We start from the raw sequence: 17,255 nt of genomic DNA, 5'->3' as shown, positions 1-17,255 counted from the left end.
CAAAATTACTAAATCAGGCCCCAAAATTAATCTGAAATGACTGCAGCTTTTTTTAAAAACAACAAAAATATTTTTTCGCTTCATGTTATAACAAAATATTTCCAAGAAAAAACAGAATCGAAATAATACAGTAAGGCATAAAAATCATATAAATACAAATTAAATGATATTTTTATGTTAAGCAATAAATAATTAACAGACAGTACGTCATGGAAAACGAAGCTGGAAATAAGAATTATAGAACGTCGGTTTATTCAAAAACCCGCAAAAATTATTGCCTAGTCGCAATACATCATTATTTTCAGCGACAAAGCAATTTTTAACAAAAAAAAATTGCGAGAAAAATTTAACAAAAAACAGGCAGTTTTAGCAATAGTGTTAAACGACAGACTGTAGACATATTTTAAAACATAAATTATTTATTCAAGAAATGAAACCATAGACACACCATAATACAGCCCTTCTTAGTAGTTACTATAGACTATTATTATTAAATCTATAAGAAAATTAGAATAACATAACAGCGATTTTAAAAAAATCCGCGAAAAAACTGCTGCCTAGTTGTAACATTATTTTGAGCGACAAACCAAGGATCAACTCCTAATACTGGACATAACAAGCTTAACCGGCAGCATTTTCCATTTTATGCAACTTTCACAATAGATTCGGGGTCTTGAAATGTTATTGTATGGATATGGCTTGGAATATGGGTTTTTACAACAGATATTTGGGAACCTAGCCATCACATATAGTTTGTATAAAAGGCGAAACTACCCCAGCATATAGCGTTCATAATAAACATAATAGAACCCCAACATTCTGCACTAGTTTGTATATAAAGTCCATAAGACATGGTTTGGAATATGGAACAAAATATTTGGGTTCATATAAATATGCTGGACGTATAAGAACCCCACTATATATAGTTTATATATAAAGCCAATGTATATCATGTTCCCAGCATATGGTTTTCATATAAACACAATAGCACTCATTCCTTCTACATAAAGTTCATATAAACCTGTTACCATTGTTAGAAAGGCAGTTTAAGATGAACACGCGCATGTTTTTCATGGTGGTCTCGTCTACTAAACGTACGTGGGCACTCGGCGCATTTGAAACGTTTCTCTCCTGTGGGGTATAACTGATGTCATATGTGAGTTACAACGTTTTTTTTGGTGGATTAAATTTTAAAAAGTTATAATAAAAGGCAACAAAATAGTAGAATATGAAAAAAATGCATGTAAAAACAAAATAACACAGTAACACTAGAAAAAAGCTGCGGAAAAAAAAGAAAAAAAGAGAATGCAAGAAAAAGGCAAATACCTGTATGTGTTCTTGAATGCCTTAATAAATCATCGGATCTTGAAAATCTTCGATCGCAACCGAGTTTCGAACAAACGTACGGACGCTCCCCCGTGTGGCTGCGCAGGTGTGCCCTCAAGTGGCTCGTCTTTGTGTATTGACGACCACAGTTGGTGTAGCGACAAATATGGATCCTGCGCTTGGATGCCTCGTGTGTTCGACGTCTGGGGAGGACGAAAATAATATAAATAGCAGAGTTTTATCACAAATTTAAATAAAAATAAGACAACAATACTATTACTAAATACAAACGGTATTGAATAAATATATAAGTATATTGCAAGTTTGCAACCCTTTATGAGTTAACAACAATTGATCCAAGCCAGTGGCCGCTAATGGGTTAAATTATCAGCCATATATAAAAACAATCACCTGCAAAGTTACATATGTGGTAACTCATAAGCGGGCTTTTATAACATAGACACCACAGCAGGTTTTGAACTCACTACCCCACACACACACACCTTGTACACCCTAACATACAACAGTTAGGACAGTCGCATGGAGCTCTCTTCTTTAACTTTGTGGGTTGTGTTGATGTTTCATCTGGAGATAAATATCTTTAGGGGAGGATATAATTGTTGTGTATGATATTTCTATGGTTGAGTTGTGGCAGTTAATCAACTTTAACCATCCTCAGTGTTAAGTTACCACACTAAACCTTGAACCAGAGACCCCTAGCTCACCTTGTACTTGCAGCAACCCCATTGAAGATACGGCGCTGGATACGGTTTCCTATTAAACACACACAGCTGTCAATCAAACGACGCACAAGGATGTTGTGGTCTATTTTTTGGGAATGCCCTTTGGGTCATATATTTACCCGATTAACTTGTTACTATGTTTGTATGCCTATAGTTTAACATTGGGTATCATATTACAACGCAAGCATGCGTATCCATATAAAGGTGGCTGTACACAGTATCTGGCATGCGAATTCGCATGCGAAGTCGTATGCAAACCCATTACCGAGTTCCGCATGCAGCAGCGAAATCCGGACAAAACGGACAAATTCGAGATACTGTGTACAGCCACTTTTAGGCCTAGGCACCTGTATTTACATTCTTTTAGTTGATTTTATATTTTCATTTAAAGTCGATATCAGTTTTTTTTACCGCCATGTTAGGCACTTATGCACAAGTAACAGCTGTCAATCAAACACACAAGTTATATATTAGATATCATTACTTCACCTTTAATGTTGAATCCACCACATTATTATTGTTCACTTTACCAGTAATCACAACTGATTCAGTTTTGCCAGAAATCTAAAAGTTAAATATAATGTTAACATGTGTATGTTGAGCACGTATGATTGTCATAATGAATGAGCACGCATTAACTTGGCTTTAATGAATGAGCACATATAGCCCAGCTTTAATGAATAGATTTATAATACCTTGTATTCTCTCACAGCATTCAAAGTAAGTTGCAAAATCTTTTCCAAGTTTTCTGCCTGTAATACAGCAGTTGTTAAAACAACTTCCTACAAAGTTACATACATGGTAACTCATACAAGTAACCGGATCTAAATATGATTTAAATTTTTATAAAATCACAAAAAAATGATTTTTTTCAGTTTAAATTTGACTAAACATTATCGTAAAAATAAGTATGATACATAAATAAGTCACATACGTGGTTGCGACAAACCATCTTTATGAAATTAGATTCAATCGTAGTTTACTTACACTATTAAACAACTTATCAAAAAAGGTTGTTTTAGTTGAAATATTAGAAAACATAACTCACAGAGGTATTTGGGGGTATTGTGACTTGTACAGATGCATTAGTGACATCACAATCCAATTGTGGGGGGTTGAGTGATTGTAGAATATCAGACAATGATAAACTATCATTGTTGCCATTGTCTTGTAAACAATCAATGTTATTGTTTGTTTGTTGTTCAAACAATGGAGATTGTTGCGAAACAAAGGAATCGAACTCGTTGTCGTTAAAAGGTTGAAACGTAAACGAAGGTTTCATGAGAGGGGGTTCCCCCATGTATTGGGTAGATGACATCACTGTGGGTGAAAAGGGGTTAATAGGGGGTGTAGGGGTGCTACAAGTATATAGGGGTGTACGCGTTCATATGAGTTCCATAGGCACAAGTTTCAATATAAACATAACAGCCACATATAATGATGATGTGGTGCTACAAGTACCAAGCTAGTCTTTATAAATAGATAGGCAAAAAAGACAAATTACATATAGTAGAGTGGGGGAAGATGGGACACCTTTAACACCTAATATCCAAATATCCTTATCGTGTTTTAAACAATTAACAACGGTCTGTGGAAGTCGTGAAGATACGGTTTTATAATTCATTGAATGTTCTTTGTTTACTACCAAATGAAAAGAGAAAACTAAACGAAAAGGTGTCCCATCTTCCCCCACCCTACTATATAATAAGTTTTTTTACAAAGAAAGCTATTTTAATATACAAATTAACAAAGCAGTGGTCCAACACAACCAAAATATGCCTAACCAACCGCCAACAGTAAGCCTTGAACTCAGAGCCCTTAGATTCATATCTCAATACATAGTAAGTTAGTAACCCACCTTCTTCAATAGCATCCTGATAGTTGATTGGAGAATCGGTGTAAAGATTATTTGTGTCCGCTAAGTAGGTGTCGGTATCCTGGAATATTATGATGGTTTAGTATTGGGTTTCTAAGTATTTGTTGGTATACTGGTTATAATGGAGTTAGTACGAGTTGGGCTATTGTGTATGAAACAGAACACTCATGTTATTGCATTCACCACATTAATCAATGAGGTTCCCTATGTTTGACAACTATGAGTGTAACTGTATTTTAACAATGTCAGAATCCGAATTTTAATAAAATATAAAACAAGATGCCTATATTTCACTTCATACATGGTGTCTTTATGCACCTTATGCTCCCTGCAAAGCAATCACAATCATCTTACCTCAATAATTGGTAATGGTGTTTCATTTGTTTGTAGAACAATACCTGTAACAATGCCCATTATGAATTAACAGCAGTTGCTTCCAGGGGTCAACTTGTAAGCGGGCACGAGGTGTTTAACACAAAACACATGTGTTATAACAAATGTCACCGCCCCGCCATACGAGGATAAATAAGTTACATACGTGGTAACTTGTAAGCAGGCACGGGGTGTATGAAACAGAACACCCATGTTATAACAACTGTCGTGGCCCTGCTATGCGAGGATAAATAAGTTACACACGTGGTAACTCATAAGCGGGCACGAGGTGTATGAAACAGAACATCCATGTTATAACGACTGTCGTTGCCCGCCATGCGAGGAAAAATAAGTTACATACGTGGTAACTTGTAAGCGGGCACGAGGTGTATGAAACAGAACACCTGTGTTATAACGACTGTTGTAGCCCCGCCATGCGAGGATAAATAAGTTACATACATGGTAACTTGTAAGCGGGCACGGGGTGTATGAAACAGAACACCTGTGTTATAACTACTGTTGTTGCCCCGCCATGCGAGGAAAAATAAGTTACATCTGTGGTAACTTGTAAGCAGGCACGGCGTGTATGAAACAGAACACTCGTGTTATAACTACTGTTGTTGCCCCGCCATGCGAGGAAAAATAAGTTACATACTGTGGTAACTTGTAAGCAGGCACGGCGTGTATGAAACAGAACACTCGTGTTATAACGACTGCCATTACCGAACACGCGAGGATAAATAAGTTACATACATGGTAACTTGTAAGCAGGCACGGCGTGTATGAAACAGAACACTCGTGTTATAACGACTGCCATTACCGACCACGCGAGGATAAATAAGTTATATTATGAATTGTAGATAAACAGCAATGGACACAATATACCTTTGTCAGTGTTCATCTTAGACTTGATATGTCGATAATTTGACTTGGAAGTAAACCCATTCTCAACTTTCTTCCTTTTTCTTGGGGGTGGCTATGTAAGAAATAAATACAGTATAAATTTTGTATACAAAAAACTTAAGTATAAACCTTGTGTAGACAAAACATAGCATAAACTTTGTACTACTGGTATGGTAGGACAAAAATGACTCAAGTTAAGGGTTATAGGATGGCATGTAACCCGGTATTTAAAACAGGGGTTGATATTACATGTTTACACAACAGTTTCCAATCTAAACCAGATTTACCCTGTTGTTGGGTCAACCTGTAAAAATCAAGCAAAGTCAAAGTATAAATAAGTTGATTTAAACATTACATTCATTCAATTAAACCCGTAATAAATTGCCTAACACAGAAGAAACATCATAAGATTCTTCACAAAGATCAGAAATAATTCTTTATTTACTACTAAATTGGACGTTAAAAGAGAATGAAAACATGGACCCTCTTGTCAAAACTTTTATCTAATATAATACAAAATATGTTTAAATTTACGATGATATTTTTATGCTGGTTTGGAATTTCTTTCACTATGTGCGAATACGAAGCATCAGATTTCACTTTACTGCAAGTCCGTGCCAGCAGTTCAAGTGGGGAGGGAATGGTCGCGGTCTGCGAGCGTAATTTGTTATTATATAATATTGTATTCACAATTTAGGGCTTGGGTTATAATCCACACTACAACACTATTCTATGACCATTAATACTTAAATAGTAAAAACTAGAGCATTTTCGGCCCCCTTTAATTAGTGCAAGTCCGCTATGTCCACTAGCCGTTGTCCGCAATATTCACTACATAGTGGGCTTAGTGATTCTTGTGGACATGCACTAATTAAAAGGACCGGCATTTTCTGCTTTGCACAGAAAAAAAAAATCCGAACTTAATTTGCGTTTTGCAAAACCTGTTTGAAAACACGTAATTACGGATTTATAATACAAAAGCTATGTCGTGTCGCTGACTAATTTGCATTAGTTGATAATTAATTACAAATTAACTTAATTACCTGAGCAACAACTCGACCGTAGCCTTCCATGTTTCGAAACAACTTTGTTGTTTAATATAAGATTTCTATAAACGTTGTATACTGTTTCTATTCCAATCATAGACATCGTAGTTCAAACACGTTTTTATGTCGAAAATCTAAAAAATAAAAACGAATTTTAACTAATTTTTACATTTATCATTACAATTTATATTTTGTAATTTTGCATCATATTTAAACGACGAAAAGGCCGTTTTGCGCCAAAACGTTATGTTCCTCTATTTGGGTATTTCCCTGGTTATTCTTTGTTTTTTCATAGCATTGAAAATTTGTTTTCTTCATTTTTCTGGATTTTGATTTTCTAAGAGACGAACCAGCGTTTATTATGTCGTCACAAGCAAGAGACAATTTAATACTCGCGAAGAAGCGGTTAGTACAAGTGCTGGGAGATAATGAAAAAGCGTAAGTTAAGTATTTAGGTTAAACAACGATTGTGTCATTTGTACACATCAAACATGCTACTATTATGACCGTATGTGTCCATGAGCAAGAAACTTAACGGCAATTGCTCTAACCCAGTGGTCACTAATGGGTTGCCCAAATTATCAGCCATACATAAAAATAATAAAAAAATCAAAAAAAAATAATCACCAACAAAGTAACATGCATAAGTGTTATAACGACTGTCGTTTTCAGCCACGTGAGGATAAAATAAGTTACATACATTTAACACACCCCCCAGGTACTGGTCGAACATGAAAGCTTGGTTCAAACACGGTTTAACGAAGGAAGAATTTGACGTTGAATCTCGACGGTTGTTGCCCAAGGACGGGGCTCATTTGCATAATATGTTCCTGCTTGCTGTGCTGACCAAGTGCCATGTTTCAAGCTCAAGTAGGAATATATTTGTGGTGTTAATGTAGTAGGTGTAAGGTTCTGCAGAGAGGCACGCCATGGGACCTGGGGTTTACACCAGAGAGGTTTGCTTTGTATACCGGATATATATATGGGGTGACGGGAGTCTTTGGTTTTTTGCTGCGTTTTTCTGTATTGTTGCTACAAAGCTTGTGGAAGTTTAAGCCAGAGTTGCCCAATACTTCCAACTGTCTCCATTTTCTAAGGGTTATTAAACTTATTATTTCACCCCCAGGTTCATCTAAAGACACGACCTCTACAGTTGCTGCAAACAAAATCAAGAAAAACCGAAGAATTCAAAGTTTGAAACGAAAATTTGACGTAAGTATCAAATTCTAGGTTTATTCTTATATCTTTATGCGACCTTAACAAAATCTGTGCATTTTCCTCAACCTTATATATATAATTGTTTTAAGTTAACGTTGTTTTAGTAAACTTTATTTTATCGTGCACAATCTGAAGCTTAAATAGCGTTCCGATAATTTTCGAAGAATAATTTATGTTCATCCATCTAAACCTTATCCCCCCAGCACCGTTTCACCCCCCACACACCTGTCCCTTCCCCCACCCCGCCAGGCCCCCATAAACCCGCCCCCAAGCCCACCCAACAGCCAATCAGAACCTGCATACGGACGTATGAGGTCCCATCAATAGAAGAGATGGTCGGGTACACGTCCGTCATCGCGTGGGAGGCGGGGTTGGACGAAGCAACAGACGGAGCTGTGGAGTTCGCTACAGAAGCAGTCAGGGTAACTTAGTGTTATTGTTTTGCTGTAAGAAACACATTGTACAAGTTTACTTCATTTCTCTGGTAATATTTTTACAAGCCATAATATATTACCCTCTGTTTTTATTAATGTTTCAACTTTTTATCCCAATTATCTTTTCCCAGGTTTTCCTAAAAAACATTCTCTCAGCGATCTTTACACGAAGATCTGCGTACAAATTATTCCGCAAAGCAAGGTACTCAATGGGATGCGAGCCCACCAACCCATATCTACACAATAGAAGCTCGCCTAATGATAAAAGGTAGGGGATTTATAACATGTTGTATTATTTGACCCTCGTCTTAATTTTTCTTCGGTTATAAAATGGTTATTTATCCAACTTGTTATAACAAGATATAATATGATTTATTGCATACCATACATGGTGGCTTCATACACTTTGTGCTTACTGTCAAGTTACCGCATAATCATATATAACTTATTGGGTGATTGTTATTTATTGTCTCTTGAAGGGGAAATGACAACACAGTTACGTTCCATACTCCTTCCCGTCTTGTCTGCTTTTAAGGCGGGCATATATATTTTTATACTTTGTATTTGTTACATTATACCAAGCAACTTATCACACCCCAATATATTTCCCAAGTTTACTAAGCTATGAAGAAAAAGAACAACAACGGATCGAAGAAATTGGGAAAACGTCGCAAATTGCCGTAGATCCTAAAGGCCCAGTCAACTTATATGATCTATTATACACACTCAAGGTATTTACCCACAAAGTTACATACTTGGTAACATATAAGCATGAACGAGGGTTTTTAACCCAAACATGTTTAACTATTCATTAATTTTCACTATCCTACCCCTAACCAAAAAAATAAATTAATGTTATTATTTTTAATATTTTTTAGTATTTTTTATGCTTTTTTTGTAGATGCTAGACATTTTTAACATTATTGCGGAAGGAAAAAGAGTCATTATATCTTCCCACTAAAATTCAATTATTTGAGTTTTTAATATTATGCAACTTTTGTTTATATTTTAATTTACAATTTACAAAAGTATTAATATTTAACATAAACAAACCAACAGACGTACCGTTTGTCCTTGATCCCATCCAACACTGTTTATTCGTCAGCCGTGGAGAGAGTCGTCAGTCATATGTGGCACCCGTCGCATGACGAAGTAGAGTGTCAGCAAAAGTTTACAACTCTTATGAAATCCTAAATTTTTTATAACTTTTTTTTCTTCGTTTTTTTGAATTTGGTTAATAAACTGTTCGGATTAAATGCGGGCTGGTTATTTGGAGATGAAACTTAAGTTGGTGTTGGGGGAAAGGAAAATGTGATGTGAACAGGTGTATAGGTTTAGTGTAAAAAAAGAACAAACAAAGAAATATCCACGCTGACCTGCACTGAACAACACTGGGTGTAGATATTTCTTTGTTTGTTCTTTTACACCGAGGCGAGCTACGCTGTAGTGTAAAAACTGATTAAATAAACATAAAACTTACATTACCATTGTAATGTAATGTGCATGTAATATTGTGCATTGGCATACAGTTTCACTCAAACCATCAAATAAAAAGAAATGTTCCACAAAATCAACTTTTCTCAACAAGTTTTTGTTTTAAATCAATTAAAGAACTTTCAACTTGTTCATTCTGATGATGACTTTTAAGTTTCTTATCAGAAAGTTCTGTTTTCGCTTGATTTTCAATGGGTTTCTTGTCTATTGTTTTAGTTTGTTGAACTTCTGCTTTTTGTTGATTTTCTTCTGTTGTTTGTTGATTTTCTCGTAACTTCAACGCAACATCTTCCGGCAGCAACTCATCCCCTCCCACCACCGGGTGGAGCCACACGTTCCATTTATGATTTCCGTGTTTTACCGTCATTACGGCGTATTTCATTAACCATCTGTGTAATATTGGTTAAAGCTGTATATACCAACAGTGCATTCTATATGGGTGAGGTTCAATACAGGTTTCTCTTTAACATGGGTTGAAATTCAAAGCTACAGTCATTTTTCAATTGAAAACCTTTAGCCTTTTCAGTTAGATAGGAACAGAAACAACATGCAGTAAAAATATAAGTGGAGCTTTCATACATCAAAAGTTGTTATATATATATATTTTAACAGCAGTCATCAAAAGTCATCTTATTTTGATTAATAATGACGGAAAGTACATCATGGTATTATTAATGTGTCGTATTAGAAAAAGTTCGCTAATTATAAAACAAGCCTTGTTAATCAACCATAGAAATCTTACTCGTCATCCACTCCGCTCCTTGTTGACATCGTGTGGATGAATCCTACCCGGGTATTCCCCTTAACCGGGATACTTAGCTGTCAATCAAAAGAAAGTTTTTACTCCAGTTTTACCCATAGGGCCCATAACAATTGTCATTGTGTTGAGAATACTGTTGTTATCTCTTCATTGCTTTTAAATATTATGACAAATAAAATATTGTTTTCGAAAAGTAACCCGTAAGCGAGCACAAGGTGCATAAAACAGAACACCTACCAAGATAAGGCAAGTTACATACATATACATATATATATATAATAGCAATTGTCCCCTAATTACTTAGCCTGCAGGTGCTTGAAAACAGGTTAAATATTTGCCTTTTCACGCATGTGATCAAGTAAAGTGTTAATGCGTTTGCAATAAATACTTCTTACGCGTGGGTATGCCGAATACCCCATAAATATTCTAGGGTACGCACCGCATATCAGCATACTTAGGATCAGTACCCGTGATATATATATTATTGTACTACTGAAATCATACCTTTGCCATCTTAGTATTAAGTATTGCTTCACCCAAGTTAATATGTTTCATCTTGAATGGCTTGCCTCCCAATAACTGGGTTCCCCTATGGTTTGAATCTAAAGCTTCCATGGGTAAAGTACAATATGGCCGTCCTTTGTGGGTACCTGGGGTTAAAAAGGGGATTAAGGGGGGCGGGTACACCTCATGCTCGCTGTCGAGTTGGGGGAGTACTTGTTTATCTATGTTATAACTTGACAGTGAGCATGAGGTGTATGAATACACCATGTGTGTCTGGTGTATAAGAAGACAACCATGTTATAACTTGACAGTGAGCATGAGGTGTATGAATAGACCATGTGTGTCTGGTGTATAAGAAGACACCCATGTTACAACTTGACAGTGAGCATGAGGTGTATGAATACACCATGAGTGTCTGGTGTATAAGAAGACAACCATGTTACAACTTGACAGTGAGCATGAGGTGTATGAATACACCATGAGTGTCTGGTGTATAAGAAGACACCCATGTTATAACTTGACAGTTGACAAACTTTTCAATCTGGCACCTCACTACCCAACACAGAACACACAACAACAACAATCACTTACTTTGCAGGACCCTGTGTCCGATATTAACTCCCACAGTTCCAACAACTGCAACACCTAACGCTAGCGGAAGATATCTATTTGTTGCCATTGCCTAACACTGCTGTGGTAGTGAATACGTGGTTAGACACAATAAATATCAACAGCAGATAAATTACAATATACAGTTATTATATAATAAAGTTTACAACAGAATCCTAGGTTTAATATTTAAGTACAATGTGGATGATATCTATAGTTACAGTTTAAGGGAAAATTAACACATGTGATACCAGTTGTATACAGACAGTTTAAGCAATGTAAAATGGTGTATACACTGCACATGATGCACACAACTGCACTGAATGCAAAAACCTGCACATGATGCACAAAGTTGCACGGAACTGCACATGGTGCACAGAACTACACATAGTGCACTAAACTGCACATGATGTACAAAACTGCACATGAAGCACAAAATTGCACATGATGCCCAGAACTGCACAGGGTGCAAAGAAATGCACATTATGCACAAAATTGCACATGGTGCACAAAATTGCACATGGTGCACAAAACTGCACAAGATGCACAAAGTTGCACATGATGCACAAAGTTGCACAAAATTGCACATGATGCACAAAGTTGCACATGATGCACAAAATTGCACAAGATGCACAAAGTTGCACATGATGCACAAAACTGCACATGATGCACAAAACTGCACATGGTGCACAAAACTGCACATGATGCACAAAACTGCACATGATGCACTAGCGTGTGATAAACAAACAATAAACATTATACAGAATATCCATATGCTGTTAATTCAAGTTTGATTAATATTTACTATGACACCAATATTACTACTGGAGTAAAAGTCAACTCTGGCAGGAACTCCTGGTCCCTTGGCAGTTCTTGTTGTAGGACCTCACCCATATAGAGTAGAATACACAGAACACATTGTTAGGTTAACTCTTTGGCCTAAATCTCAGATCAAGAAAACACAAATGCAAAGCAGCAACTTCTGCACTGAGTCAACTCTGGCCCAAACCCCAGATCCATCTTCTGTTGTGGAACCTCACCCATATCGACATCAAGGTCTGATATGGCACGCTCGTACCAGCAGCATCACCCACACAGCGAAGATTGGGGCAAGGACGGTCACTTTCTTGAAGTTGACCCCGTTCTCCAGTAACTGGTATGTCAACATCTGTGTAAATAAGAAGTATTCATTTTGTTTATTTTATTTAGAGCATGAAGTGTATGAAACAGAACACCTGTGTTATAACGACTGTCGTTGCCCCGTCATGTGAGGATAAATAAGTTACATACGTGGTAACTTGTAAGCGAGCACGAGGTGTATGAAACAGAACACCCGTGTTATAACGACTGTCGTTGCCCCGCCATGTGAGGATAAATAAGTTACATACGTGGTAAATTGTAAGCCGACACGAGGTGTATAAAACAGAACACCCGTGTTACAAATTATAATGACTGTCACTTCTCCGCTGTGCAAAGAAAAACAAGTTACATTCATTCATTCATTCATTCATTCATTCATTCAATCCAGACTTTATAAATACAAGCCCTTACCTTGCATAAGAACAGCAATGACAAACACATAACTGCCCACACCACACGCTTGTAAGCTTCCTTTCTTTTACCAGATGCTACGGTTCGTATACAAACTATCAGGCTGAAGTAAAGATGGAGACCATCGGCGAGAAAAAGGGGAATAAAGGTGTGGCCCCATGTGAGGGGTAAACCACCATCTATCTGTATATATGGGTGAAATGGGTTAGTGTACCTTGGGGGTTATGGGGTAAGAATAAGGTAAACCTTAATATGGGATAGTGTATGTTAATAACTTTTTTAAAATAGAATAACATCACATAAAGCTAATAGTATGGGTTATAATATGTTAACTTTATAGGTTTTATATATTATATTAATTTAATATGGGTTAACTATAATACACTGGAGTTAGAAATTGGTACAATGTGTTTTAAGTGCCTGCTTACTGATAATAAAACAATCTAAAATGTATAGGCGGCAAACCTGGGGAGGCATGGTGGGCGGGACCACCCCTTAAATTTTCTGCACCCAAAAAGTTATATAGGTGGTGGTTCGTAAGCTGGCATGTGGTGTATGAAACAGAACACGCGTGTTATAACAACTGTCGTTGCCACGCCATGCGAAGATAAATAAGTTACATACGTGGTAACTTGTAAGTGGGCAGGAGGTGTATGAAACAGAACACCCGTGTTTTAACGACTATCAGTTTCCCAACATGCATAGATGATTAAATAAAATTTATTCATTTATTTATAGTAGAATATCCCACCTTCAGTGTTAATAGCAGGGTGAACAGCACAAGGCAAGAGGTGTGGATCCACAGCTCAAATATTGAGAAGCCAACAAGTTTTACAACATAATCGTTTGTATAAATCATTTTTATGCCTGCATTAATGGAAAGTGCTGGTATGCAAATAGTTTGGTCGTTTTTTACAGCTTTTTTATTACTTTTACTTAAAAATTAGGCGTTTTTAATAATTAAAAGTGTCAAAAATTAATCAATAACGTGTTTTCTAGATAAAAACGTTAAAAAATAGTTAATAAAACGCTCTTTTAGGTAGAAGTTTTAAAAATGAATTGCTAACATATTTTTAGATAAAAAAGTGTTAAAACTAATCAATAACACGTTTTTTTATGTATAACTGTTAAAAACTAATCAAAAACACACTTTTTTTCAAATAAAATGTTATAAACTAATTATTAAAGCCGTTATTTTGGGTAAAAAATGTAAAAACTAATTTTAAACACGTTTTTACAGCTCTAGATCTGGTTTCAGAGAATATACGGTTAAATACACTGCAACAGCTTTACTAACTGGACTGTAGACGTGAAAATACTAAAGACATTGATAGAAAAGTCACTCAAGTTCCCTGTTGGACGGTTTTGATGACAAAACCTATTCAATCCGTACTCGCCATGTAAATGCTATTACTATCTGTCGCCATTTTGAAAATCAGCGCTGTATTTGTAAATAAAAATAAGGGGATTCCCCTACTATGACGTCACATGTGGTACAAATGACGTCATGTTTTACAGTGTTACTATAGGTCAAATAAATTCACAATATTTTAATAATGTATATGTGGGTATATATTTTATTTTTAATTAAAAACTATTTATATTTTAAATTTTAGTTGTTCTTGTGAAATTATTTTTTTTATTATTAATTAAAATATTAATAATTTTTTTGTTATAATGAAGTATTTGTAGGAATACCCATAAGGAAAATATTTATTTTGTTTCTTTATTTTTATTTTTCCATAAATGTTATATAGTAGACAGGGGGCAATCTTTTGTAGATTTTTTACCATGTATATGTTTGTGTGTGTGTGTATATGTCCCAATCTTGCCTATAAAATATAGCTACCTTTTTTTACATACCAAAATATGTATTGAAAAAAAAAAGCACACGCGGTCAAAGTGGGCAAGTTTATTAGCGAAGAATAAATAAAAATAAATAAAATAAACGACCAATAATAAATATACACCAAATGACACAACAATATTATCGCAATTTCAGGTCCCCAACACTTTGTCCCTTTATATCGTCTTTATCCTGCACCAATCGTCGTGCAAATAACAAGGCCTTCTGTGACCTGCGTTGTCGTCATCAATATGCATTATGACGTCATAAGTTACCGATGACACGTAATAGAATCTCGCGTATACGGCGTGTCTTCTAACGCGATTCCCGTTTCGTCCACACACCAACATTTGCCTCGTTCAAGACCGTTAGACGACATGCACTAAAAATAAAAAGAATTTGGTTAAAACAAAATATCACCGACTAAATATTATAAGTTTTTTTTACATATAAACTGCCTCAGTGGGGTCTAGATGGTAGCACCCTGGGTGTTGGGGTAATATACCTACATCCCAGGTCTCAGGTGTACCTCACTGAAGACCTCACCCTTATAGAATAGAATCTCTATTATTGAGTGTCTATAAACTGCCTCAGTGGGGTCTAGATGGTATCACCCTGGGTGTTGGGGTAATATACCTACATCCCAGGTCTCAGGTGTGCCTCACTGAAGACCTTACCCTATAGAATAGAATCTCCATTATTGAGTGTCTATAAACTGCCTCAGTGGGGTTTATATAGTAGCACCCTGGGTGTTGGGGTAATATACCTACATCCCAGCAGGCCCCACTGAAGCACTTTATACGCTCAATAATGAGGATTTACCACAAGCCCTTACACATATTGAAAATCATGAGCATATACAACGTTGAATATAATATATAAATACATATAGAATAGAATGTGCATAAACAACGTTTGGTAATGGCCAAGGTCCACTGTTATACCAATATAGCAAACCGTCTCACCTGTTTAGCTGCGTAATAACCTCTCGCGTCGCATGCTGGAAGCCAAACTTTGTGCGCCATTGTTATACATGACGTCATCATCTCTTCATAGTGACGTGAACATGGACCCTGTGACGTCACAGAAAATATTTAAAATCAAGAAACTGACGCCCTACTTTACCATTATATGTTATTTAATGCATAGAACTGTATATGGGGTAAGATCGATACCGTTAGCACAAAATCCCATCTTACCCCACCATACTATACATATACGTACATAATACACGTTATTGATCACATACATACGTCATCAACAATGACGTCACATCCACTTACGTCATGATTAAGAGGGCTCAGCAAGCCACGATGGGGGTGCCTTGGAAATCTTCGGTGTTTTTTTCTTCTTCTCCGTTTAAGGTGGCGTGTGTGAATTAGACGAAGACGAGAAGCTTTCTCCGTGGTTTCTGTGATAAATGGGACAGTTGTCAAATAAATGTCAAATAAAAGCGAGCCAAGACTCAAATTTGATTATTTTAAGTTTAACATTAAGGTTGCCGCAAATGTTGCCAAACGCCGATAAACTCGAAGTTATTTAAGAGAAAATCTTTAACCGTGGTTGTTACAGCGTGTTTGACATTTGTAACTACATGAAATAATTCCAGTTCTTAAGTTACCGATGCCACGTTTCCGTTTTAGAACATTTTGGCAGGCGTGTGTCGCTGTAGCAAGAGGTCCGCCTTTTAATTATCGGCGTAATTGGCACTGTGACGTAACAGAGCGCGACGCGAGCCGTGAGAAATAATCGCGAAACATGAAAGGTTTTAAAACCAAAGTTAACATATACTTGATATCTTACAGCGCTTAACTATAGGAGTTATAACTTCAATTGTAAGTCGATGTCGTTGCGGTTTGGAGTTATACCTATCTACGTAGGAGGGGAAGTCCCTTATACGTCATGGCGGGAATGACAAGGCATTTTTTAAATGTTTAAGCCAGAGTTGGCACATTACCCCAACATTGTATATGCACATTCTATTCTATATGGGTAAGGTCCTACAGTGAGGCATGTCATGGGACCTGGGATTTAGGCCAGAGCTGGCCCATTACCCCAACATTGTATATGCACATTCTATTAACATGGTTTAAATCCTTTTGTAAGTTTTAACTCAAATAAATTTCATTAAATGATAAATGTGATTAAAATTTGCATATATTGGTTAATCACCTTGATGGGCGGGGTCAAGTTGACACGCCCCCCTGTTCTCAAGGATCGCGATTAAATTCGATTCAGCACCGACAGCCAAGCACTTCAAACCAGGCCCACACCTCGGCTTATTTATTCCGCACCTGATGTAATACAAGAAGATTAAACGGTGGAACAACTAGGTTTAACGTTAGTGGTAGTTACGTATTGTGGGCGTGTGTGTCCTGGGACAAGATACTTTGTACGTATTGATTGTTTCAACCCAGTGGTCACTAATGGGTTGTCCAAATAGTCAGCCGTATATAAAACAATCACTCACAAAATTATTTATCCTCGCATGGCGGGGCAACAACAGTCATTATAACAAGGGTGTTCTGTTTCATACTCCTCGTGCCTGCTTACAAGTTACCACATAATGTTGT

General features: G+C 36.5%; 4 protein-coding genes and 1 long non-coding RNA gene across 6 annotated transcripts; 2 read left to right on the top strand and 3 right to left on the bottom strand.

The window, feature by feature from the left end:
• Positions 1-70: 70 nt before the first annotated feature.
• zf(c2h2)-78 (zinc finger protein ZF(C2H2)-78) lies at positions 71-9,135 on the bottom strand. Of its 2 annotated transcripts, XM_009861439.3 has the most exons (13): positions 8,984-9,135; positions 6,264-6,400; positions 5,755-5,871; positions 5,203-5,293; positions 4,300-4,343; positions 3,928-4,006; positions 3,118-3,389; positions 2,765-2,821; positions 2,559-2,633; positions 2,052-2,100; positions 1,830-1,911; positions 1,327-1,529; positions 78-1,131 (listed from the first exon to the last, which is right to left on the bottom strand). In XM_009861439.3, the coding sequence occupies exons 2-13, from the start codon at positions 6,291-6,293 to the stop codon at positions 1,034-1,036; spliced, it is 1,197 nt and encodes a 398-aa protein (XP_009859741.1). In that variant the 5' UTR covers positions 6,294-6,400; positions 8,984-9,135; the 3' UTR covers positions 78-1,033.
• LOC100180594 (transcriptional adapter 1-like) lies at positions 6,484-9,174 on the top strand. Its single transcript, XM_002129006.2, has 7 exons — positions 6,484-6,704; positions 6,985-7,136; positions 7,393-7,478; positions 7,688-7,906; positions 8,050-8,186; positions 8,532-8,649; positions 8,978-9,174. The coding sequence occupies exons 1-7, from the start codon at positions 6,628-6,630 to the stop codon at positions 9,110-9,112; spliced, it is 924 nt and encodes a 307-aa protein (XP_002129042.1). The 5' UTR covers positions 6,484-6,627; the 3' UTR covers positions 9,113-9,174.
• A 3,162-nt stretch (positions 9,175-12,336) lies between these two features.
• On the bottom strand, positions 12,337-13,313 carry LOC100178224 (transmembrane protein 203-like). The gene is made up of 3 exons (XM_026839736.1): positions 13,302-13,313; positions 12,837-13,019; positions 12,337-12,453 (listed from the first exon to the last, which is right to left on the bottom strand). The coding sequence occupies exons 1-3, from the start codon at positions 13,311-13,313 to the stop codon at positions 12,337-12,339; spliced, it is 312 nt and encodes a 103-aa protein (XP_026695537.1).
• Positions 13,314-13,450: 137 nt separating this feature from the next.
• LOC113475535 lies at positions 13,451-14,323 on the top strand. Its single transcript, XR_003397281.1, has 2 exons — positions 13,451-13,724; positions 14,077-14,323. It is a non-coding gene; the product is annotated as an uncharacterized LOC113475535 (long non-coding RNA).
• Positions 14,324-14,953: 630 nt separating this feature from the next.
• Positions 14,954-16,976, bottom strand: LOC101242706 (insulin-like growth factor-binding protein 6; the record flags this gene model as incomplete). Its single annotated transcript, XM_004227418.1, has 4 exons — positions 14,954-15,064; positions 15,648-15,755; positions 15,966-16,093; positions 16,855-16,976. Coding segments are annotated over 4 exons (469 nt in total), but the record flags the coding sequence as incomplete, so codon positions are not given.
• Between the last annotated feature and the right edge of the window lie 279 nt (positions 16,977-17,255).

Source organism: Ciona intestinalis, unplaced genomic scaffold (assembly GCF_000224145.3).
Source record: "Ciona intestinalis unplaced genomic scaffold, KH HT000823.1, whole genome shotgun sequence".
Lineage (NCBI taxonomy): Eukaryota > Metazoa > Chordata > Ascidiacea > Phlebobranchia > Cionidae > Ciona > Ciona intestinalis.
Note: the sequence above shows the minus strand (reverse complement) of the source record. Positions and strands in the feature narration are given on the sequence as shown.